Source organism: Carcharodon carcharias, chromosome 1 (assembly GCF_017639515.1).
Source record: "Carcharodon carcharias isolate sCarCar2 chromosome 1, sCarCar2.pri, whole genome shotgun sequence".
Classification (NCBI taxonomy): Eukaryota; Metazoa; Chordata; class Chondrichthyes; order Lamniformes; family Lamnidae; genus Carcharodon; species Carcharodon carcharias.
In genome coordinates this window covers 30219325-30242080 of record NC_054467.1, presented here as the reverse complement: position 1 = coordinate 30242080, position 22756 = coordinate 30219325, and the positions used below count along the sequence as shown (strand labels likewise).

The window sequence follows — 22756 nt, the reverse complement described above, 5'->3', positions numbered from 1 at the left end:
TTATGCTCACCTGCATGAACTTAATTTATTTTAACCTCCTGACCCTCCCCTTTAGTCATGGGTACCATCATGGTGTCACCTGGCAAACAGTAATTAACTCAGCACGTTCTAAGATTCAAAACTGACATTGCTGTACTCTATGCTAATCAATGCCACTTCACACCACACCTTTACCTACTGCCACATTAAAGCAGCTCCCAAAGCAAATGTTAAGCAAGTTTTCCATTAACTGATGAAACAAACAAATTTAAATGAGTTTTGTAACATTTGCTAGCAATAAGGTGTGAATATAACATACTATAATCCAGTCCACTTCATACACGCACAAGGCAAATATCTTGCACAACTAGATGTAATAGGCTTTAAAAAAAAACACTAATTATGCTTAATTTTTAACGCTTTGTTGAAAAAGGGAAAGAAAGCAGAAAAAAGTTACATGGTATACCTAAACAAATTACATCATGGCTAATGACTGTAAAACTGTTCTTGTTCTTAAAAAAATAAAAATAGGAAACAATTAATTTCAAAAACAGAAGCTGACACAAAAAATGAAGTTTAAGTTGGGTTTTGATTTTATCAACTCTTAATTACTAGGTGACCCTAGATGGCAAAAATACTGTATGAGAATGCAACAAATCCAGCAGCTAATGCTGAGTATAGCCATGAAACAAAAAAGGCACAATTTTGCAAACAATAAACTTAACATATACTGACCAACAAAACTGGGCAAAATATGGAAATGCAGTCTAAGTCCAAGGGTCTGGGCTTAGAGTAAACCCTAGAGAAATGAAATCATTAACTGTGATACCGCCCTCTTGTGGCCATTGCATATTTATGTGCAAAACAGCAAAACTGTTTTAAACTAGACGGCTGCCGACAGCCATGTTGTTCACACAAGTGATTTTGTTTGTAAAGCTATGGCAATTTCAGCGACGAAGGTGGGATCACTGATTGCCTAGCTGAAAAACATTGGTTTGGAGAAGTCTCCAGATAACTGGCTAAGGAATTTGTGAATGTTCTTTGTTGAGTAAGTGTTAAAAGCCAGTCTAAAAATTTTGTGCTGTACACATGGGTGGACTGACCTTAGAAGATGGCTGCTCCTACGGCAACTAGAGGGCGACTGGGAAGTACTGCCAGGGCTGACAGCCTTTCGGGGTCGAGATGTTTTTCACTGCTGGCGATATCCTTGAAAATCCTGATAATCCAGCTGTCAACAAGGCAGTGGGTGTAAGGAAAAGGGTGGCATTTTTGACTGAGGCAGGCCCAGAACCTGCTTGCTCCCACAAAGCCAAAGGACAGGCCACTACTAGATATTTTGATTAAGCTTGAGCAGCACTACAACCCCAAGCCATTGGCAATTGTAGAAAGCTATCATTTTGAAAGAACGAATCAGTGGTCAGTAAGGATGTTGGAGAGTTTATCATGGCCTTGAAAAAGCTATTCATTCATTGTAATTTTGGAAAATTTCAAGAGACAACATTGTGGGACATATTTGTTTACAGCTTAAAAATCAAATGCCTTTTGCAATAAATAGATGACATTGCCAAAGTTGACTTTTGAAATAACTTGCCAAAACAGTAATGTCCATGGATATAACAGATAGTGACTCGAGAGAAGCATCTGCATTCAAGCATCTGCTGAATAAGCTGCAAGATGAGCAAGCAGAATGCCCCAACATCAGCAGCGCTAAGTAGCAGTATTATAACAAAATCCTGTTACCAATCTTTAGGCCAAGGCACGTCACAAGGCGGCAAACATAGAAAACGCTAGCTGGAAGAAATATCAGTTGCTGCATAATACAGATGTCAAACAGCAGCACGTTGGTTGAGATCCATACAATCAGAAGCACAAGGGCGTCCCGTGGGAATTCGCAGGGCATCCAAGTAGCACTGGATGGAGCTCTGGTAAACATGGAAGTTGACATGGGTGCATCAGTTAGCTTGATTCCCAAGTTGCTGTATCGTGAAAAAAGTTAAATCAACATCAGCTGGAAAATTCATGAATAGAGTTACGAAGTTATGGAGGAGAGAAAATTCCCATAATTGGAAGTGTATTGGTTCCAGTCACATGCAACGATCAATGTGCAAAATTGCCGATCATTGTGGCGAAGGGCGGAATAGCCAGCCCTGTTAGGAAGAAAGTGGTTAGCAGCACTTTATTGGAGCTAGCTTTTATGCAGAGAAGCAAAATTCACATCGCAAAACAGCGTGATTGACAAATATCCTATGGTGTTTAGTGAAACTGGCAAACCGATTTAAGGGTACAAGGCAAATGTACGGGTTCAGAGCAACGCGAGGTCAGTTAGTTGTAGGCCACGTCCAGTACCCAATGTTCCAAGAGAGAAGATAGCGCAAGAACTGAAAAGATGAGACTGAAAACATCATCTCTAAAGTAAAGCGGAGTAATTTGGTACTCCCATAGAGGTAGCACCAAAGTCAGATGCTAGTGTAAGGATATGTGATGATTACAAGGTAACCTTAAAAATCAGGTGCTGGAATGTAATCCACCTGATATTTTGCCAAACAAGGAGAATCTGTTCACAATGTTGACAGGAGGTCAGATTTTTTCAAAGCCTCATCCGCAACTTGATTTGGATGATGAGTCTAAGCATACTTAATCATCAATATACACATGGGTCTATTTCAGTTTCATAGGCAACCATTTAGTATTTCTTCAGTCCCTAGAATTTTCCAAGGGGTGATTAACCAAATTTTGCAAGGAATTCAGTGCTATCTGAATGACATGCTTACTTCAGCTCCAAACAAGTAGACCCATGGCAACAGAACTGAAAGAGGCGCTCCAACATTTGTAAAGGCGTAGAGTTCAGGTGAAGGCACACAAGTGTGAAATGTTGCAAAAATCTGTAGAGTATTTGGGTCTCACGGTTGACAAAGGTGGGTTACATCCTACCAAGAGTAAGGTTCAAGTAATAAGAAACCCACCACACCCTCAGAACATTTGAGCTCAGATCTTATTTGGGCCTAATGATTACGACGAATTCATACTAAACTTGGCAACATTATTGCATCAATTCCATGGTCTCGAGGGTGTTCCATGGAATTGGACAAAGAAATGTGGCCAGGCATTCATACTGTGTAAAAGGCAGCTTATAAAAGATACAATGCTTGTAAATTACAATTTGTCCAAAGAGATTAAGCTAGCATACGGTGCCTCTCCATATGGAATAAATGCTGTGATATCTCGTTTTCATTAACGGCGAAGTGATTGCATTCACTTCGTGCACCTTCAGTGCCAGTGAGCGAAATTGTACCCAAATAGAACGTGAAGCACTGTCCTTAATTTCTGGAGCAAGAAAATTTCACAAATACTTGCATGGTAGTCATTTTATGATGACGACTGACCATAAGCCACTGACGACTATTTTGAATCCAAAGTCTCCAGCACCCACTTGAACAGCAGTCCGAATGTTAAAATGAGTTTGATTTTGTCTGTTTATAAATACGCCATTAAATACAGATGATCAGAAAAATCATTATAATGCCGGTATGGTCTTTAGATTATCACCAGAGATACAGCATAACAGGGAAGATGTATTTTTATTTCCACGTGTAGATGAAGTACCAGTCACAACAGGTTACATTGTAGAACTTATAGGCCCCTATACTTGCAAGGGTGTATGACTATATCACAAATGGATGGCCAACAGATAATGGATGTAAAAATCGGGCTTTTTTTGTTTTACACACAAGAATGAGTTGTCAGCTAATAAGGGTTGTATGACATGGGAAGATAGAGTTGCAATCCCTGATAAGTACAGATCACAGTTGCGATGTGATCCACAATATCAATGCTTGGGAATGTGTTTGACAAAAAGTCTAGTGAAGAGCTATCTTTGGTGGCCAGGGTTACATAAGGACATAGAAAACACAACAAAACGTCAAGCTGTAAAAAAAGCTGTTATCGGTACCTTTGCAACCATGGAAATGGTCAGCTATAACCTGGCAGAGGCTGCACAAATATTTTTCAGAATTTAAAGACAACTATTGTGATAGATAGCCAAAGTGGCTTGAGGGGTTTCAGATGAATTGGACAACTAGCCTTTTTCCTTAGCCGAGGATTGCCACCAGCCCACTGTGGTTGACAGGGCCCTCAACCTTGTCCAACCCATTTCCCCTCCCTCCCAGAAGCACGGCAGGGCTCCTCTTGTCCTCACTTGCCATCCCACCAGCCTCTGTATTCAAAGGATTAAGCCTCCAACATTTCCACTAACGCCAGCATGATGCCCCATCAAACACATCTTCCCTCCACTCCCCTGCTAGCGTTCCAAAGGCACCAATTCCCTTTGCAACACCTTGGTCCACTTCTCTTTCACACCCAACACTTCGACACCTTCCCACACAATCGCAGGAGGTGTAACACCTGCCCCTTTACCTCCTCCCTCCTCAATGTCCAAGGTCCCAAACACTCCTTCCAGGTGAAGCAATGATTTGCTTGTACTCCTTTCAATTTAGCATACTGTATTCACTGCTCATAATGCTCCCTGTTACATTAGGGAGGCCAAAAACAGACTGGATGATCACTTTGCTGAACACCTTCACTCAGCCCACTGGCATGACCCCGGCCTTCTGGTTGCTTGCCATTTCAATTCACCATCTTGCGCTCATGCGTGTCCTCAACCAGTTATGATGCTCCTGTGAAGCCCCAACACATGCTGGAGGAACAGCACCTCATCTTCCAATTAAACATTTTACAGCCTCCTGGACTCAACGTTGAGTTCAAAGGCAGACCATGAACTCTATCCTCCATTTAAACACGTCTCATGTGCCAATCTGTATCTTGTTCCCGTCACATTCTGAGATCCACACTCAGTGCCATGCGCCGCCAAATGAACACACTCGGCCTCTCCCTCCAGCAGCACCGCCGCACCCTTTTTCAAAGCTGCCCGTGCCCCCAGTTTCATTTTATTCTTCGTCTCATCCGACCCCTCAACAAGAAACTTTTTCCTCTTTCTCTCAAGTGCTAAGGAACGCAAGCTCCAACAACTCATCGACACCAACACCCATCTAGGACCCTCCACCCCTGCCTGTCCCTCCGTCCCCACTCCATCTTCCAATCCCAGCCGTGTATTCATTATACCCCATGACATTCCCCTCTCCGACACTGAACGTTCAGTGCTCAGCAAAAGACTTAGTTTCATATCCTTACATCCTCATCTCAATGAATTTCGGGCTCGGCACGATGCTGAACTCTTCTTCCGCTGTCTTTGTCTCCGTGCTCACTTCTTTGGGCAGGAGTCCTCTCCCCATTCAACAGATCCTGTTACCCACCTCCAATATTCTCCCTCCATCTGGACACCTCCCTCTGGATTCTTACCTTCTCTCGATCTTTTCATTGAGAACTGTCGGCGCGACATTCGTCGTCTCAATTTCTCTGCTCCTCGCACCCATTCTAATCTGTCTCTCTCTGAACTTACTGCGCTCTGTTCTCTCAAGTCCAACACCAACATTGTCATCAAACCCGCTGACAAGGGTGGTGCTGTTGTTATCTGCCGCACTGACCTCTACCTCGCAGAGGCTGAGCGTCAACTCGCAGACATTTCCTTCTATCTCTCCCTGGACCATGACCCCACCACTGAACATCAAGCCATTGTTTCCAGGACTGTCACTGACCTCATCTCCTCTGGAAATCTTCCTCCCACAGCTTCCAACCTGATAGTCACCCAAACTCGGACGGCCCTTCTACCTCCTACCCAAAATCCACAAACAGAACTGTCCCGGTAGACCGATCATGTCAGCTTGCTCCTGCCCCACGGAACTCATTTCTCATTATCTTGAATCCCTTCTTTCTCCCCTTGTCCAGTCCTTTCCTACCTACATCCGTGATTCCTCTGACACCTTACGTCATATCATCAATTTCCAGTTCCCTGGCCCCAACCACCTCCTCTTCACCATGGACGTCCAATACGTCTATACCTCCATCCCCCACCAGGATGGTCTGAGGGCCCTTAGCTTCTTCCTCAAAGGCCTGAACAATCCCCATCCACCACTACTCTCCTCCGTCTGGCTGAACTTGTTCTCACACTGAACAATTTCTCCTTCAACTACTCTCACTTCCTCCAAATAAAAGGTATGGCTATGGGTACCCACATGGGCCCCAACTATGCCTGTCTCTTTATGGAGTATGTGGAACATTCCTTGTTCCAGTCCTACTCCGGCCCCCTTCCACAACTCTTTCTCCGGTACATCGATGATTACTTCGGTGCTGCTTCATGCTCTCGTCGGGACTTGGAAAAATTTATTAATTTTGCTTCCAATTTCCACCCCTCCATCATTTTCACATGGTCCATCTCTGGCATTTCCCTTCCCTTCCTTGACCTTGCTGTCTCAATCTCTGGTGATAGACAGTCCACCAATATCCATTACAAGCCTAGCGACTCCCACAGCTACCTCGACTACAGCTCCTCACACCCCGCTTCCTGTAAGGACTCCATTCCATTCTCTCAGTTCCTTCGCCTCCGTCACATCTGTTCTGATGATGCTACCTTCAAAAACAGTTCCTCTGACATGTCCTCCTTCTTCCTTAACCGAGGTTTTCCACCCACGGTCGTTGACAGCGCCCTCAACCGTGTCCGGCCCATCTCCCGCGCATCCGCCCTCACGCCTTCTCCTCCGTCCCAGAAACATGATAGGGTCCCCCTTGTCCTCAATTATCACCCCACCAGCCTCCGCATTCAAAGGATCATCCTCCGCCATTTCCAGCATGATGCCACCACCAAACACATCTTCCCTTCACCAGCCCCAGCGGCATTCCGTAGGGACACCATGGTCCACTCCTCCATCACCCCCCTACTCCTCAACCCCCACCTATGGCACCTCCCCATGCCCACGCAAAAGATGCAACACCTGCCCCTTCACTTCCTCTCTCCTCACCGTCCAAGGGCCCAAACACTCCTTTCAAGTGAAGCAGCATTTCACTTGCATTTCCCCCAAATTAGTCTACTGCATTCGTTGCTTCCAATGCGGTCTCCTCTACATTGGAGAGACCAAACGTAAACTGGGCGACCGCTTTGCAGAACACCTGCAGTCTGTCCGCAAGAATGACCCAAACCTCCCTGTTGCTTGCCATTTTAACACTCCACCCTGCTCTCTTGCCCACATGTCTGTCCTTGGCTTGCTGCATTGTTCCAGTGAAGCCCAACGCAAACTGGAGGAACAGCACCTCATCTTCCGACTAGGCATTTTACAGCCTTCCGGACTGAATATTGAATTCGACAACTTTAGATTTTGAACTCCCTCCTCCATCCCCACCCCTGTTTCTTCCCCCTTCCTTTTGTTTTTTCCAATAATTTATATAGATTTTTCTTTTCCCACCTATTTCCATTATTTTTAAATCTTTTATGCCCTGCTAGCCTTTCCACCCAACCCCCACTAGAGCTGCATCTTGAGCGCCCTACCATCCAATCTTAATTAGCACATTCGTTTAGAGAATATCACCACCATCAACGCCTCTGTGTTCTTTTGTCTGTGACACCTTTTGATTATCTGCTCCTATCACTGCTTGCTTGTCCCTACAACCACACCAACCCCACCCCCCCACTTCTCTCCACTCCCCCCCGACCCCTGCCACCTTAAACCAGCTTATAATTCATCCCATTCCTAAGATTCACTCAGTTCTGTTGAAGGGTCATGAGGACTCGAAACGTCAACTCTTTTCTTCTCCGCCGATGCTGCCAGACCTGCTGAGTTTATCCACGTATTCTGTTTTTGTTTTGGATTTCCAGCATCCGTAGTTTTTTGTTTTTATCTCTTGTTCCCGTGTTTTTGCTTTCAGGCAGCAGTGATTTTTAGTTTGCTATGAAAACCTACAAGGACAAATCCTTTCTTTTTTTAATACTATTACCACTACCTTTGCCTTTGGTTCCATGACATCTTTAACATTTAATCTCGCCTGCCCTCTCATCTATCCCTGTCCTTCTCCTTTGCTCCACCTGCCCCTCCCCTCTTTTCCAAAAGCATAAAACCCATCACATCTCTACCGCTCTTCAGTTACGAAGAGGAGCCATACTAGACTCAAAGCGTCAACTCTGTCACTCTCTCCAGATGCTGCCAGACCTGCAGAGTTTTTCCAGCACTTTGTTTTTATTTCAGATCTCCAGCATCTGCAGTATTTTGCTTTTAGTTAGCACAACATAGTATGTTCGCTACTTATGGGTTCCCAGAGGAAGTTGGGTCTGACAACAGGCATCAGTTTTGTTCAGAAGAGTTTGCACAATTCAAGAGATTCAATGTGGCAAAAAAAACACCGGAGTCCCACATTATCATCCTGCTTCCAATGCAGTAGCAGACTGCGCAATACATATTGTCGAGTGTGCTCTTGTTAAGCAAATGCTAGATACAAATTTGAAGAAATGTCAGTTTTCTTTAGATCACAGGCTTGGTTTACCTATCATGACACACCTCGCTGTACTACCAACAGAAAGTCAGCCCAGAACGAGGCTTTCATTGCTGAAGCCACATGTAGCAGACATTAGGAAAGAAACAATCAAGACAGAAAGAGAGTCATAATAGGAGTAGAGTAAGAGAAAGCAATTTTAAGTTGAACCAGAAAGTTAGCATAGAATCATGATCACAAGTCTGAAGTAGCTACCAGGAAGAGTCACAAAAATCTGTGGTCCTCACATATTTGGTCAAGATGTTTAGTAGTGGAAAGGTTAGGTTTGTACATATAGATCATAGTTTACCTTCAGAGGTTCACAAAAATAAAGGAGGTTGGGAGGAATCAAATGAATCTGATAGTTGGGATATGTGTAGAGCACCAATAATTACTCCAACACAAGCTGTGCTAGAAACCAGTTGAGATTCGGGTCAGACAGGTGTCTAATGAAGTGGAAAATTCAATTGTCGGTCAAGGTCAAAATCAACCTTGGTTGGAGAAAACTTCTACTCAGACTCAGTCCAAGATGGGTCAGTTCTGAAAGTTTAAATCAGGAAAGGGGGCATCTTCTTAGGAATAGGAAACCAGTGGTTAAGTTTGATTTGTGAATAAATGAAAAACAAGAGTTGTATTAAGGCTGTGAGGAATTCACTTAAATTTTAACTTTTTCATTAAGGAGGGAGGAATGCAAAGCACCCTCTTGTGGAAATTTGTATATTTACACATGAAAGGCCAAACTGGATTAAACTAGCCTATTTGTTACTGACAGTCATTGTCCATGAGTAATTATGTCTGTAAAGGCATAATCTCATTTTATTGCTATTGTACAACTTTTATTTAATATACATCAAAAAGGCCCTATAAATCATGAAGCTGTAGAAGGTTGTGTTTAGAAGGAATCAGTATAGCTTTTCCACATTAGGTGTGTTTTCAGACAGAATTTAAATTTGTTTGAATTGGTTCACAAAAAAGGTAAACTAGCCAAAGTTAAAAGGCGGGTTTTATTTTTATTTATTCGCTCAAGGGATGTGGATGTCACTTATTGTCCATCACTAACTGTCCTCAAGAAGATGATGGTGAGCCACTTTCTTAAATCACTGCACACCCACAGTGCTGTAAGAGAGGGTGTTCCAGGATTTTGATGTAGCCAAGTTAAAGGCATTTGTACAGGACCTCAAGAACACTAATGCGGATTCATGTCACGTGTGAAACTTGAGCAGTACCTTCCTTGAAGGTGTGCAGAGGCAAGAAAGGACATCAATTTGATACATAGTTATTGTGAACATATAATGAGTACATTTGACAACAAGCCTGCTTCAAACACCACACAAATGATATTTCTGGACTTTAGAGCTATCATATATACTAGAGTATGACTGATGTGTAAAAGTCGACCCCCGACTTTTGGTCAAAAAATCCAAACTCTGCACTAGACACCCTTGCTCAAGTCAAACGTCTCCAGTGTAAACCTACTCTGAATCATAGAATAACACACCATCGAAGGCAGCTTTTCAGCTCCTTGTGTTTGCGCATATCAACAGGCCCAGTCAAGGCTACCTCCTCATTGACAGGTGCTGTGCTCCTACCCATCTTGCCCTCTAATATGCCAACATGATATACAGTCCAGCTCAAATTTACAGTTGTTGATATAACAGAACAAACAAATAATTATGCAGCAGCTAGAGAATTCAAGATATTGGAGAAGAACGTTAGAAATTGGAGGAAGCTCTCTGCACAGCTTAGGCAGATGCCTAAGAATAAAAGTGCAAACAGAGGAAAACCTAGCATGTGGCCACAACTGGAAAATGAAGGTGCAAAATATGTCAGTGAAAATCACCAGTTTCTCAAAGATCTATTCAAATCTTCATCCTGAAACAAGAAAATTGGGCATTGCAATTTCAAACCAGCTCTGGATGATGTACAAGGCTTATGAAGAGAAACAATTTTGCACTGCAACAGCAGAACAAGATTACACAGCAGCTTGTAGAAGAACCTATCACATTTCAGTGGTTTATAATCAAACAAAAGCATGGATACAGATTGGTTTGTACTGGGAACATGGATGAGACTCCCATGAATTTTGACATGCCAGCCAAACTGTGAGCAGAGTTGGAGAGAAAACAGTGTTAGTGAAGACAACTGTCTATAAAAGGAATGATGAAATTGTATAAATTTGTATATAATACTTCTACTTTTGAGGAATTTGATGAATTTAGTGAACACAAATTAATGCCTGCCTCCATGAATGTTATTTATAAATAAAAATTCAATGACAGAGATACTTTTGGACTCCTTTTGGAGTGGAGTTGGTGGGAACAGTCTCCGACCGGGCAACTCTGCAATAGTAAGAAGATGGGAGACTGTGGAATTCAACACCTCAAAAATATTATCCATGTAAAAGTCGATCCCCTACTTTTTGGCTCAGAATTTAGTCTTAGAAACTCAACATCCACACAAGTATATATGGTATTACAGCAACATAGCTCTTGCCCTTTATCACAGAGACATGAATTTACGAGTCAGTGCACTTGAACATGAATTCCGTTCAAGGAAAAGCACATTCACAGTCATTTCTCAAACAATCCACCACCTGGATGGACAAAGAAGAAGCACTCACCCTGTAGCCCTCAAGGTCACGCATCTGAATCTGGAGAAGGGAGAGATCTCTCAAAATCTGAAGATTGTCTTTGTCCCATTTTAAAGCATTCCGGTAGCATTTGATGGCTTCATCATATTTCTTGTCTGATCTCTGAAGGAGACCATACACATGCCAACCTAGGTCATAGTCAAGAAAAACAGCACTTGCAATTTTCACAAGTTCCTATTTGCAAAGACTATATTCTTATGCGGTTCAATTTAATTTTATTTGGATGTAATTTTCTTTTGGTGCAAGATCCCTCGTTAAGAATTACAACTTAACTATTTTAAGACAATCAGTATGAAAGACAACCATGGTCTTAAACTACAGGAAACGGTACCAGGAGGACTCAATTTGAACAAATGAAACAGCATCCTGTTATTGAAATCAAACACTAAACATGATAAATGCAATGTTATTAGGCTAATGACTGGATTCAGTAATCTAGAATGAATTAAACAAATTGTATCATCAAAAGCAATCAGGTTACAATAATCTGCATTATCAGCAGTTACTATGCTTGCAGCATGCTGATGCAGTTAATGACTGCCAATTTAGAAAGAACCAGCAGCTCAGCCTTCTTGAGCCACTTGTGTAACCAAAACAGGACTTGTTGGATTTTTGATTTAAGATGTAGCTCAATGTTCAGTATATGAATTATGCAAAGCAGAACTAAGCACAATTTTGAATTGTACAAGATTTTGTTTTTGAATGTAATTACTGCTACAGTCCAGACCAGAACTCCTCTGCAAAATAGATCTTCTCACTGGGGCACTGCAGTATCATCAGGAAATTAGCTTCTGTGAAGTCAGGAACAGTAAAAGTGAAGCTCACAGTGAGTGTAATGTACGAAAATTTGCATATGGTTTGACACTCCGATGTCGAAAATGAACATTTAATGGTAGCAAGTATTATAAAGGACTATTTTTATGCACTAGTATTATGTGGGTATTTTATGTAGTGTGCAAATTTACAACAGATTTAGTTATCAGAATTAAACATAATGCTGTTCTGAAAAAATGGTGACTCAGAGGCAAATACTGATACTACAGAAGCTTAAGAACATAGGCACAGGTATAGGCCATTCACACCCCCGAGGCTATTCTGCCAATATAAAGGGTCATAAATATACAAAAGACCCTGCTTTTAACTCTGGGCACATCTGGGTAGTGACATGCTTTACAAAAGCCCATGCTGGTGTAGAGAAAGGGCACAGTCTATTTTAACTCCTGCGTCATTAACATGATGCCAGTTCATTCCTGGCTAAAATGGGTGAAAAGAGGCATAATCATGCAACATGGAGGCTACTCCAAAACAAGGTAGGTGTTGGGATGCGAGAGGAGGAAAAAAAGAAGCCAACTCAGAGGAGCACTTCTGCTCTATCAAAAGGCGGCATCATTTTTAGCCTCATCTCATCTCAATTTATTTGACTAACAATAAACAGATTTAAATTTGTCGTGAATAACTTAATGATTTAGTCACATGCAGATCATTACTTGATCTACTCGTGTGAAGAAAAATCTATTTATAAAGGATACAGACATGACTCTTCAGATCATTTCGAAGGCCTCGCCGCACATACTCATATGCTTCTTCTTTCTTTCCCAAACAGTTTAGAGTCAAACCTTTCATCGCCAGAGTCTCTGCAAAATTAGAAATCAAATGCACTATATATGGAGTCATTTGTTTGATAATTTTGTTACAAATTCACAGCAGTGCTATGGTTCAAAGCACACACCGTCAGTTGGATTGGATAAATAAACTAGAATTCACGTTTGCATCCAATATTCCCCAACCCAATTTCCACAACTTAAGATTCCTCAAATATCAACCATTTCCCAGAGTGGATCAGTCATCCAGGTTCTCTCAGGTTTCTGCCACTCTCAAATCACTGCTCGATGGGCAAAATTGATTTTCAGTTCTTTACTCTGGCAAATTACGTTGCCTCCACCTCCTCTGGATGGACACCATTGAGTAAGGAATGATGAGGGAAACAGTTAATTATGTTACTTGCTGATACCTGATCAAGTCTAAGCTAAATTTAAGTTTTCTTCAAAAAGCAAACAAATTTCATTTTGCAAGCATCGTCACGAAGTGACCCAATTTTAACAGGACTAAAGTTTGTATGTGGGAGCTTCCTTTGGATGGTAACATTGTCAGTGGTAACTATTCACTGTAAAAAATAACAATCGCATCAGAATCTACTAAACCATTACTTTTCAATTATCTCAGTGATTCTGGACGACTGTCAGCAAGAATTTATAATCCCCAAAATGAACCAAAAACTATGCTAAAAGTACTTTTAAGATTCCTCGCTGGCATTGAAACAGAGACTCTACACAAAGGTTTTCAGTCAGTCCTTTCTGCCCAGTTGTGGCTCTCCATCACAACTTCCATGTGCTTCCACTTCAACCTCACTGCGGCATTAAACATAAACGTCATTAATGTTTAATTAAACTAAAACTAAGGTAAAATATTAAGGATATTTATTAAATTTGAGCAGCAGGTGAAGCTGTTTGATACTGCTACCATGTAGTAGCAACATGAATGGTATTCGCCACTAACTGGATGCTGCCGTCAAGCCAAAAGGACTTTCTGCCTAACACACAAATGTGGTGCATGAATTTCAGTGCTATTATGATGCCACGTCTGTAGGCCATACATCCCAAAGGCTAGCAGGTCATATCAAACAGCATGTCCTTTCTGCTGATCACAATGGGCAAGGTACCCAACCAGCCCATGCTTGCAAAACTCAAATCACAGTGTCCAATATTAGATGGGATTCTGCGATTGGACAACATTTGCTAAATAATCCTCAGTGTGATAAGAATTACACTGACAACAGTTTAAGATTGTCAGTCGGGGTTGCAGTGTGGCACATTTGCATGTACTGGGAGCTACATATATTAATGCATAGGGCCCTGCACTTTGCAGACAAAGAATGTGTACACACCTTGTGCCTGTTTTAGCTAAACAAGTGAAAGCCATTCGCTGCTTCATTCCCCAGGGCAATGTCATGACCAGTCAAGCAGCCTGGCTTAAATTTCAAACCGAGCTTGGCAGTTAACAGTCAGTCACCATTAACTAGTGCATTCTTAATGGCAATGTCTCTACCAACCAAAGTCCACTTGCTAACCAGTCAGCACACTGTTCTCATACAGCATAAATATATTGTTTCCCCAGGCATTTGTATTTTCTTGCAAATTGTCCTGATGAATGCAAAGTGAAAAGCTTGGACAAAAAAATTCTCTCTTTTTTCTAGCAAAACTCCAAGTTCTGTATTACCAGATAACTATTTAGAACAAACTTATGGAAAAGGTCCATAATCATACAGGACAAGAGAAAGCACCAAAAACTCAGATACTACTTTGTCGGGACATAATGAATTATAATTTGTGACAAATAAATGATCTACATAAAAACAAGGCATTATATATTACTGAATTATTAGTAAACAGCAGTCACTTAGTGACTCCAATTCCTTAACTAGCCTATTTGTAAAACAGATGGGCCATAAAGACCATGAATGTCTCAAGTTCCATCAATGATCTATGCAGTTATCTGATCATAGTGAGGGCAGTGTTAATTGCATATTAATTATGTTTAATTGTATGCAGGCAATGGGATATAAATGGTGATTCACTGCAATCCATATAAATAGATACAGACTGAAACTTTGGTTATTGAGTTAGGTGGTGTATGCTTGCAATGCATAACTCTGTAAACAAATATGCTGGTGTAAAGACTGGCTTCAGTTCTATCCTTCAACTGGCTTTCTGGGGTCCTATCAGGCAGTAGTAGGGGTGTACAATTGGAGTCAACATCTCTGGACTGGGTTGGTTTTGCCCAGTGGGGACGGGATGGACGGAAATCGACAATAGGTTTGTTGCTTGTAATGGATATATAACAAATACTGTAGTAAATGCACGTGTTGGATATTTAGTGAGAGCAGGATTAGCCTGCTTAAACCCAGGGCTGAGGATCACAAATGAATAATGGTCACTTGGGAAAACTACAGATACTTCATGTTTCCCAAGGGGCAAGTGCCTGCAAGAAAGAACGAACACAAAACAAGTCGTACAGAAAAATCAATCCTGCGAGTCCAGTTTAATATTTGAAATCAAATGCCTGGGCATATGTTCAGTCAATGGATAGTAATTCTGCTTTAACAATTGACTTGGAAACTTTGTGGACTATTGGGTTTTATAGCAAGCATTATAGAATAAAATGTCAAGACATAATGGTAAACCTATATAAAATCTTACCAAGACCACTTTTGGGCTCCATACTATAGGAAGGCAATAGAGGGTGTATCATGCAGGTACACTAAATTGCTGCTTGATGTGAGGGAATAAAAATAAAGGAAGGCTTAAAGATGGCTCTAGATAAGGAATTAAATGCAAGACCCTTATGACAGCAAGAATTTTTTTTAAAAAAGATTTTATGGCTGTGGAATTCACTACCAGTTCAGTGATTGAAGAAGCGGTCACGTCAACATTTAAATAGGTTAGGTAGATGAAAGGATCGAGGTAAAAGAGAATATGGGATTAAGACTACAGCTCATGTGAAGGATAAACAACAAAATGAACTGGTGAGGCTGAATGAAATTAGAAAATAGATCAAGACCAATGTACTTTGTGTTTTGCAAAATACTGACACCAAGAAAAGACTTTAGGCAAAGCCTTTATCATATTTGATAGGTTAAAACTGGAAGACGACAGGAAAATTTGGCTTATGTCCCCATTTCAGCAACAGCAATAAAGAGTCAGAAAACTGCCAGCATTACAGGTAAAAATACTGCAGTTTCTTATTTCAAACTGCTAACCATTGTTGCAAGTTGCTCTCCCAGCACTTGACAAGTGAAAGATCAACTGATTTTTGATGTTTTCATACAGTGCCATCATTGTAAATGCTTGTTTCCTTTCATTGTATAATTAAATTCTTTTACTTGTGAAATCTGGTCATTTTACAATTGATTTCCCCTACACGGTTTCTCTTTTTCTGTGCATAAATCCAGCTTAGTGTCTACTCACTATGCACTGCCCTGGAAAAGCAACAGCACACAACTCTTTGTAGCTCCACATTAACTGAAATTTATCCTCGCATTTTTCTTATTAAAAAGTCTTCGTGGATACTTAGAAGTTATAAAGTGTTTTCTCACGAGGACCTTAAGAGTTTCTGTATAAAGCATTTCACCATCAAGTGAAATGCTATTGTATTAGTCATTTAAAATAGAGTTCAGAAATAATTAGATGCATTTTTGGAAAGGGATCAGCTCAAGGGTTAAACTTCGAAGGCACAAAGTTGGTTGATCCAGAAAAAAAGAAAAGGTACAGTTGGCTGAGGCTCAAGCCCGCTGTGGCTGAGACTAAAGCCTGCTGTCAACATGTTCTTGTGATTTTACCACTCCCATCCAGTTAATGACCTCTCCCACATTTAAACATTAATCTACTACAACAGAAATTAAAACAGCTATCTCTTGAACAATTATGAACATCTAAAATGACGTCAGTGGGGACCACAAGAAGTCGGTAAACAGTGTAAAAGGTAACAAAATACAGCCTGATCAATACTGCATTCATTCAACATAAACCACTGCTCTTAGATCGCAGATTAATATCCAGATTTATTTAAAAAATAAAACTAGCTGAAGAAAGTTAGGGCACTGGACCATACATGCACGAGATTAATTGTTTTTTGATCCTGATACTTAATGCCAAAAATGCAGAAACAGGTATTATGTCAACACAGTAAAATCCCATGCAGACAAATCAACCAGGTGGTCCCAAAAAGTCTACTTTGCCCTAGCTGAATTAATTTGTAATGGCAAGGAACACTCAGGAGAAAAAGAACAAGGCCAACTTAAAATGGGAATCTTTTAGTACTTAAAGCTTATGACTCAATTTTTTAAAAAATCAAGGCTCCATCAATGGCTTAGCAACTTAACCCACTGTATAGCTGAACCACACAGATACTACTACAACTTGTATTTATATCACACCTTTAAATATAGTTAACTGCTGCGAGGTGCTTCACAGGAGTGTTCCAAATTAAAATTTGACACAGAGCCACATACGAAGGCATTAGGGCAGAAGACCAAAAGCTTGGTTAGAGGTAGATTTTAAGGATTGGCTTAAAGGAGGAAAGAGCGGTCGAGTGACCAGAAAGGTTTAGGGAGGAAGTTTCATAGCTCAGGGATTGGCAGCTAAAGGCATGTCGGCCAATGGCGGAGCAATTAAAGTCAGGGATGCTCAGAAGCCCAGAACTAGAAAAGTGCAGATATATTGGAGGGTTGTGTGGCTTCAGAAGATCACAGTGGTGGTGGAGGGGTAAGGCCACGATGGAATTTGGAAACATGGATTGTAAAACAGGAAGCTGCTTAACCGGGAGCTCATGTAGATCAATGAGCAGAGGAGTGATCGGTTAAGTGGGACTTGGTACAAGTTAAGACTCAGGCTGTAGAATTTTGGATGATCTCAAGTTTATGGAGGGTACAACATGGAGGTCAGTCAGCAGTTTGCTGGAATAGTCAAATCTAGAGGTGACAAAGACATAGATGAGGGTTTTAGCAACAAATAATCTGAAGTAAGAGTTGAACCAGGTGATGTTACCGAGGTAGAAATAGATGCTCTTTGGGAACCCTTGGATATTTAGTTTGAGAGTCAATTATGAGACTAAGGCTGCAAGGATGGTTCAGTCTCAGGACAGTTTCCAGGCAGAGATATGGAGACAGTGGCTAAGGGACAGAGAGTTTGTAGCAGAGACCAAAGATAATGGTGGTAGACTTCAGGTCGGTCTCAATCTTGACCGCTTAATCTGCATTGAATTAGTTGAACTCTGCTGTTAGGAGAGAAAAAAAAATTCCAAACCAATAACCATCCAATCACCCTTGCTAGCAATAGAAATTGTGTTTTGCAGTAATGTTTTCTTATGTGTCTATCTTTCCAACCTCTTACACACACACACACACACACCCCAAGCCCCCCCCCAATCCCAATTCCTTACAGGCAAATAAAGACTATTTAGGTTAACCATTGGAAGGCAATCTTCACCTGCAGAATGGTGACGCTACAACACAAGGCTATTTGCGTGCTAAACAGTGTAAGCAGCAAGCAAGGGACAGAGCTAAGTGATCTCACAACCAATAGAGGAATCAAAGCTCTGCAGTCTTGCCATATCCAGTCGTGAATGGTGCTGCACAATTACACACCTCACTGGAGGCGGCAGCTCCACAAATATCCCACCACTCAATGATGGGGAGCCCAGCACTTCAGTGCAAAAGATAAGGCTAAAGCATATGCAACTATCTTCAGCCAGCAGTGCCATGTAGATGATCCATCTCAGCCTCCTCTGGAAGTCCCCAGCATCACAGGTGCCAATCTTCAGCCAACTGGATTCACTCCACATGATATCAAGAAACAAAGAAGGCAACAGATACTGCAAAGGTTATGGGCCCTGACAATATTCCGGGAATAGTACTGAAGACTTGTGCTCCAGAACTTGCCGCGCCCCTAGCCAAGCTGTTCCAATACAACTACAACACTGGCACCTACCTGGCAATGTGGAAAATTGCCCAGGTATGCCCTGTACACAAAAAGCAGGATCAATCCAATCCAGCCAATTAGCACGGCATCAGTCTATTCTTGATCATCAGAAAAGTGATGGGAGGGGTCATCAACAGTGCTATCAAGCAGCACTTGCTTAGCAATAACCTGCTCACTGACACTCAGTTTGGGTTCCATCAGGGGCACTCAGCTTCTGATCTCATTACAGCTTTGGTTCAAACATGGACAAAAGAACTGAACTCCAAAGAGGTGGTGTGAGAGACTATCCTTGAAATCAAAGTAGCATTTGACAGAGTAGGGCATCAAGGAGCCTTAGCAAAACTGGAATCAATGGGAATCAGGGGAAAACTCTCCGCTGGTTGGAGTCATACCTAGCACAAAGGAAGATGGCTGTAGTTGCTGGAGGGCAATCATCTCAGTTCCAGGACATCACTGCAGGAGTTCCTCAGGGTAGTTTTCCAGGACCAACCGCCTTCAGCGGTTTCATCAATGACCTTCCTTCCATCTGAGTCAGAAGTGGGGATGTTTGCTGATGATTGCACAAAGTTTAGCACCATTTGTGACTCCTCAGATACTGAAGCAGTCAGTGTCCAAATGTAGCAAGACCTGGGCAATATCCAGACGTGGGCTGACAAGTGATCACACCACACAAGTGCCAGGCAATGACCACCTACTACAAGAGAGAATATAACCATCGCCCCTTGATGCTCAATGGCATTTCCATTGCTGAATCTCCCACTATCAACACCCTGGGTGTTACTGTTGACCAGAAACTGAACTGGACTAGCTATATAAATACTATGGCTACAATAGCAGGTCAGAGACTTGGAATCCCATGGCAAGTAACTCACCTCTTGACTCCTCAAAGCCTGTCCACCATCTACAAGGCACAAGTCAGGAGTGTGATTGAATACTCTCCACTTGCCTGGATGAGTACAGCTTCAAAAACACAAGACACTCAACACCAAAGCTTGATTGCCATCCCATCCACAAACATTCACTCCCTCTGCCACCAATGCACAGTGTTAGTATGTACCATCTACAAGATGCAATGCAGGAACTCACCAAATCTCCTCAGACAACATCTTCCAAACCCATAACTGCTACCATCTAGAAGGACAAGGGCAGGAGGCACATAGAAACAGCACCACCTGAAGGTTTGCCTAGAAGACACACACCACCCTGACTTGGAAATATATCCCTTCACTGTCACTGGGTCAAAATCCTGGAACTCCCTCTCTAAATGCACTGGACTGCACCACATGGACTGTAGCAGTTCAAGAGGGCAGCTCATGACCATCTTCTCAAGGGCAATTAAGGATGGGCATTAAATGCTGGCCTAGCCAGCAACACCCACATCCTACAAACAAATATATTTTTAAAAATGGGCAATATGAAAGCACCTTGCTCTGCAAACGAATACATCTACGAATTTTCCCACACTGCCCCTCCAACCCCAATCACCCTGCCATTATTAACCATAATCAAAGAAGCAATTCTACATTACAACCCGAAGACCATGGTCACATTACAAAAACATACATAGATGCAAAGGAATCCAAGACAAGCACATAATATTTAGGCCTGTTGACTAGAAATTAAAGACAAATTAACTATCAAAGTCATCCATCCAAAGGTAACTTACCTCCATGTTCTGCGTATTTTGGATTGCTAAGAATTTGTTTGCAGAACTTCAACCCATGTCTGTATTGCTTGTGTTCATAGCATTTCTGTGATGAGGGGGAAAAAAATGATGACAGTCAGAACACATGAAAGCCACAAGACTACAAGGTCACGTTTCTGAAATGAAAGGTGGAAAATCTGGGGTATTTTAGTACTTTGGAATATTAGATACAGTTTCAACACCTACACAACCCAAAACTCCATTTGCAATCAAATCAGATACATCTTTAGTCTTTTTGCTACTTCTTCAAATATGATGGATTATGTGCATTTTTATCTACCTTAAATTATATGGAATATTCTGAAATTGATACTGCAGCTAGCTTGCAGAGTAGCTGTCCTCTGGAACTCAACACAATGTTTTAGTGTACCACCCAAAAAACAATTCACTAATTTCCATGTCACAAAAATTCTGAAAGAAGTGTCTACAAACACTTGGAAAATAGGATACTGCAACGATGTTAAATGCAAACAAAACTCTTGCTCAATCTACACTTCTATTGCAAAGAATGGGAATTTTAACAATGGCTAGAATTTCTGGATAAATCTATGACACAAACAGATATCCTATCCAAAAGTACAATGAACAAATTACTGGAGGGCATTGAAAAGAAGAGGACTGTAGAAACCAGATGAATCTATATCTTAAGGTCTTGCACGCATATTACTATGTACACCTATTCACTTACGCTTAAACTGCAGTGCTCCTTTCTGAACATTTTGTGAAGTTTCAAGCACCAAGAGGAATTCCAAAATTCAATATGTTTCACCCACCACCAAAGATGAAAATGCCATTTCAGGTGCAAGCAAAGTTTCCTCTTACTCCGCTCTAAAAACGCACCTTAAAATCTGTCAGAAATGTACCTTTAAACTAATGAGAGTATTGTTACTTTAGAGCTTTAGCATCTAAAGCCACTTGGTCAGTTTGTACACACCCTCCCGACCTGTAAAACCCTTTTCAATTTAGCCCTGGCCACAACACAGTTTCTGCAATGATCCCACCGCCTGTTCTTTAGACTTGTTCTCATCTTTACTCTAAACTAGGCAACTTTTCTTTCTTGGCCTCAAGTTTGGTGACTGTTACATTTGCCATATTCTCAAGGACTGTTCCTACCACTGCCAAATCAGACTACCTCCCTCACCTTTAAAACTCCACCTCAATCCCATTTTTAAAGCATCACCCTATCTCTAATCTATCCTTGCTTAACAAAAATCAGCGACACATAACAGCCACCAAGCTGCACGTGCATATCTTAATATTTTCTCCAATCAATTTCAGATCAAGTCCAAGGCCATTTTCATCTAAAACATAACATGCAACCATAACTCACCATCTTTTCTTATCTTTCCTGCAATCTTTACAACTGTTGCAGTACGATGCCATCCACCTTGGTAGTACCACCCCTTCCCTCTTTCCCAGCACCGGTTTTCCTTGACTATTTTGTCAAATAGTTTTGTCTCCCACATTTGCAGTTATCTCTGATATGTCCACAGTTCTGCTATCAATTTTCTTTTATGCATCAACATATGTTATCCCTCAGGGGCATCACCTATAAATACAAGAGCAGCTCCACATGTACACCAATGACACCAGGCTGTACCTCTTCCACTGCCACCACTGATGGCAGGGCTCTTCCTAAGTCAGTTTCACTGTCTGATATTGAAGCTATAAATTGATTTTTTTTATATAGCTAGATTTACAAAACTGGAGACAAGCAGTTCAGTCTTAAAAGCAGTGTGTCTCTGGCTCCAATTAGAATCAAAGAAGGACACAAAAGAGGCTGTCATTTGACTTGTTCCACTTATGCCAGGATTCAGACAATTTCCTTGACTGTTCACTCAGGTTGAACCTAGGATTGCACAAACCTTGTCTTCTGATTTAACTTTAGTATTTTAATAACTTACATCCAGTCCATAATCAATCCCGACTCTTTGGCACATTATCCACTCACTCCCTCAACTTACTCTCCTACTACTGAAAGCTCACTCAAGCCTTCATCGCCTTAAAGTTAAACCTATATCCTGCATTAGGCTGACCTAACAATTTTTGGTACAGAAACTCCTCATCCTGCTTAGTATAAAATGCATTATCCAAAGCACAAGATATGAAAAAGTTTTATGAAAAGACCAGCTGGTCAATCAAGCCTGCCCCATCCCAATGTGCCAATCCCAATAAATGCACCAAAAATTCCCTCCCTCAGTCACATTGCCTGAATATAGAAAAGAACTGTAGGCCAATTTAAGACAGACTCTGAGAAATTCCTCTCTAAATGTTGATGGTGATCAAGCAAGCTTCAGACCATCATGAGTGATGACACTAACTTCCCAAATATAAAATCTGCATGTACCATTTAGTAATATACAGTTCGGAAACTCTATAATGTTCCTAACCTGATATAAACCATCTCTTAAATTACATACAGCATTCAGAACTCAGTAGTTTGCATTTTTAAAAATCACTTTCACAATAACTGGA

General features: G+C 41.4%; 1 protein-coding gene across 4 annotated transcripts in view; it reads right to left on the bottom strand.

Moving 5' to 3' along the window:
* The window catches only part of naa15a (N-alpha-acetyltransferase 15, NatA auxiliary subunit a), an 87257-nt gene that overhangs the window by 47479 nt on the left and 17022 nt on the right, over window positions 1-22756 (bottom strand). For 3 of the 4 annotated variants that reach the window (XM_041190601.1, XM_041190576.1, XM_041190584.1), the window contains exons 2-4: window positions 20243-20327; window positions 12571-12675; window positions 11012-11169 (exon numbers count right to left, since the gene is read on the bottom strand). In XM_041190601.1, coding sequence (XP_041046535.1) covers window positions 11012-11169; window positions 12571-12675; window positions 20243-20327 — 348 coding nt within the window. Of the gene's footprint in view, window positions 1-11011; window positions 11170-12570; window positions 12676-20242; window positions 20328-22756 lie in introns of those variants that run through there. The other variant, XM_041190593.1, reaches the window with a different exon arrangement.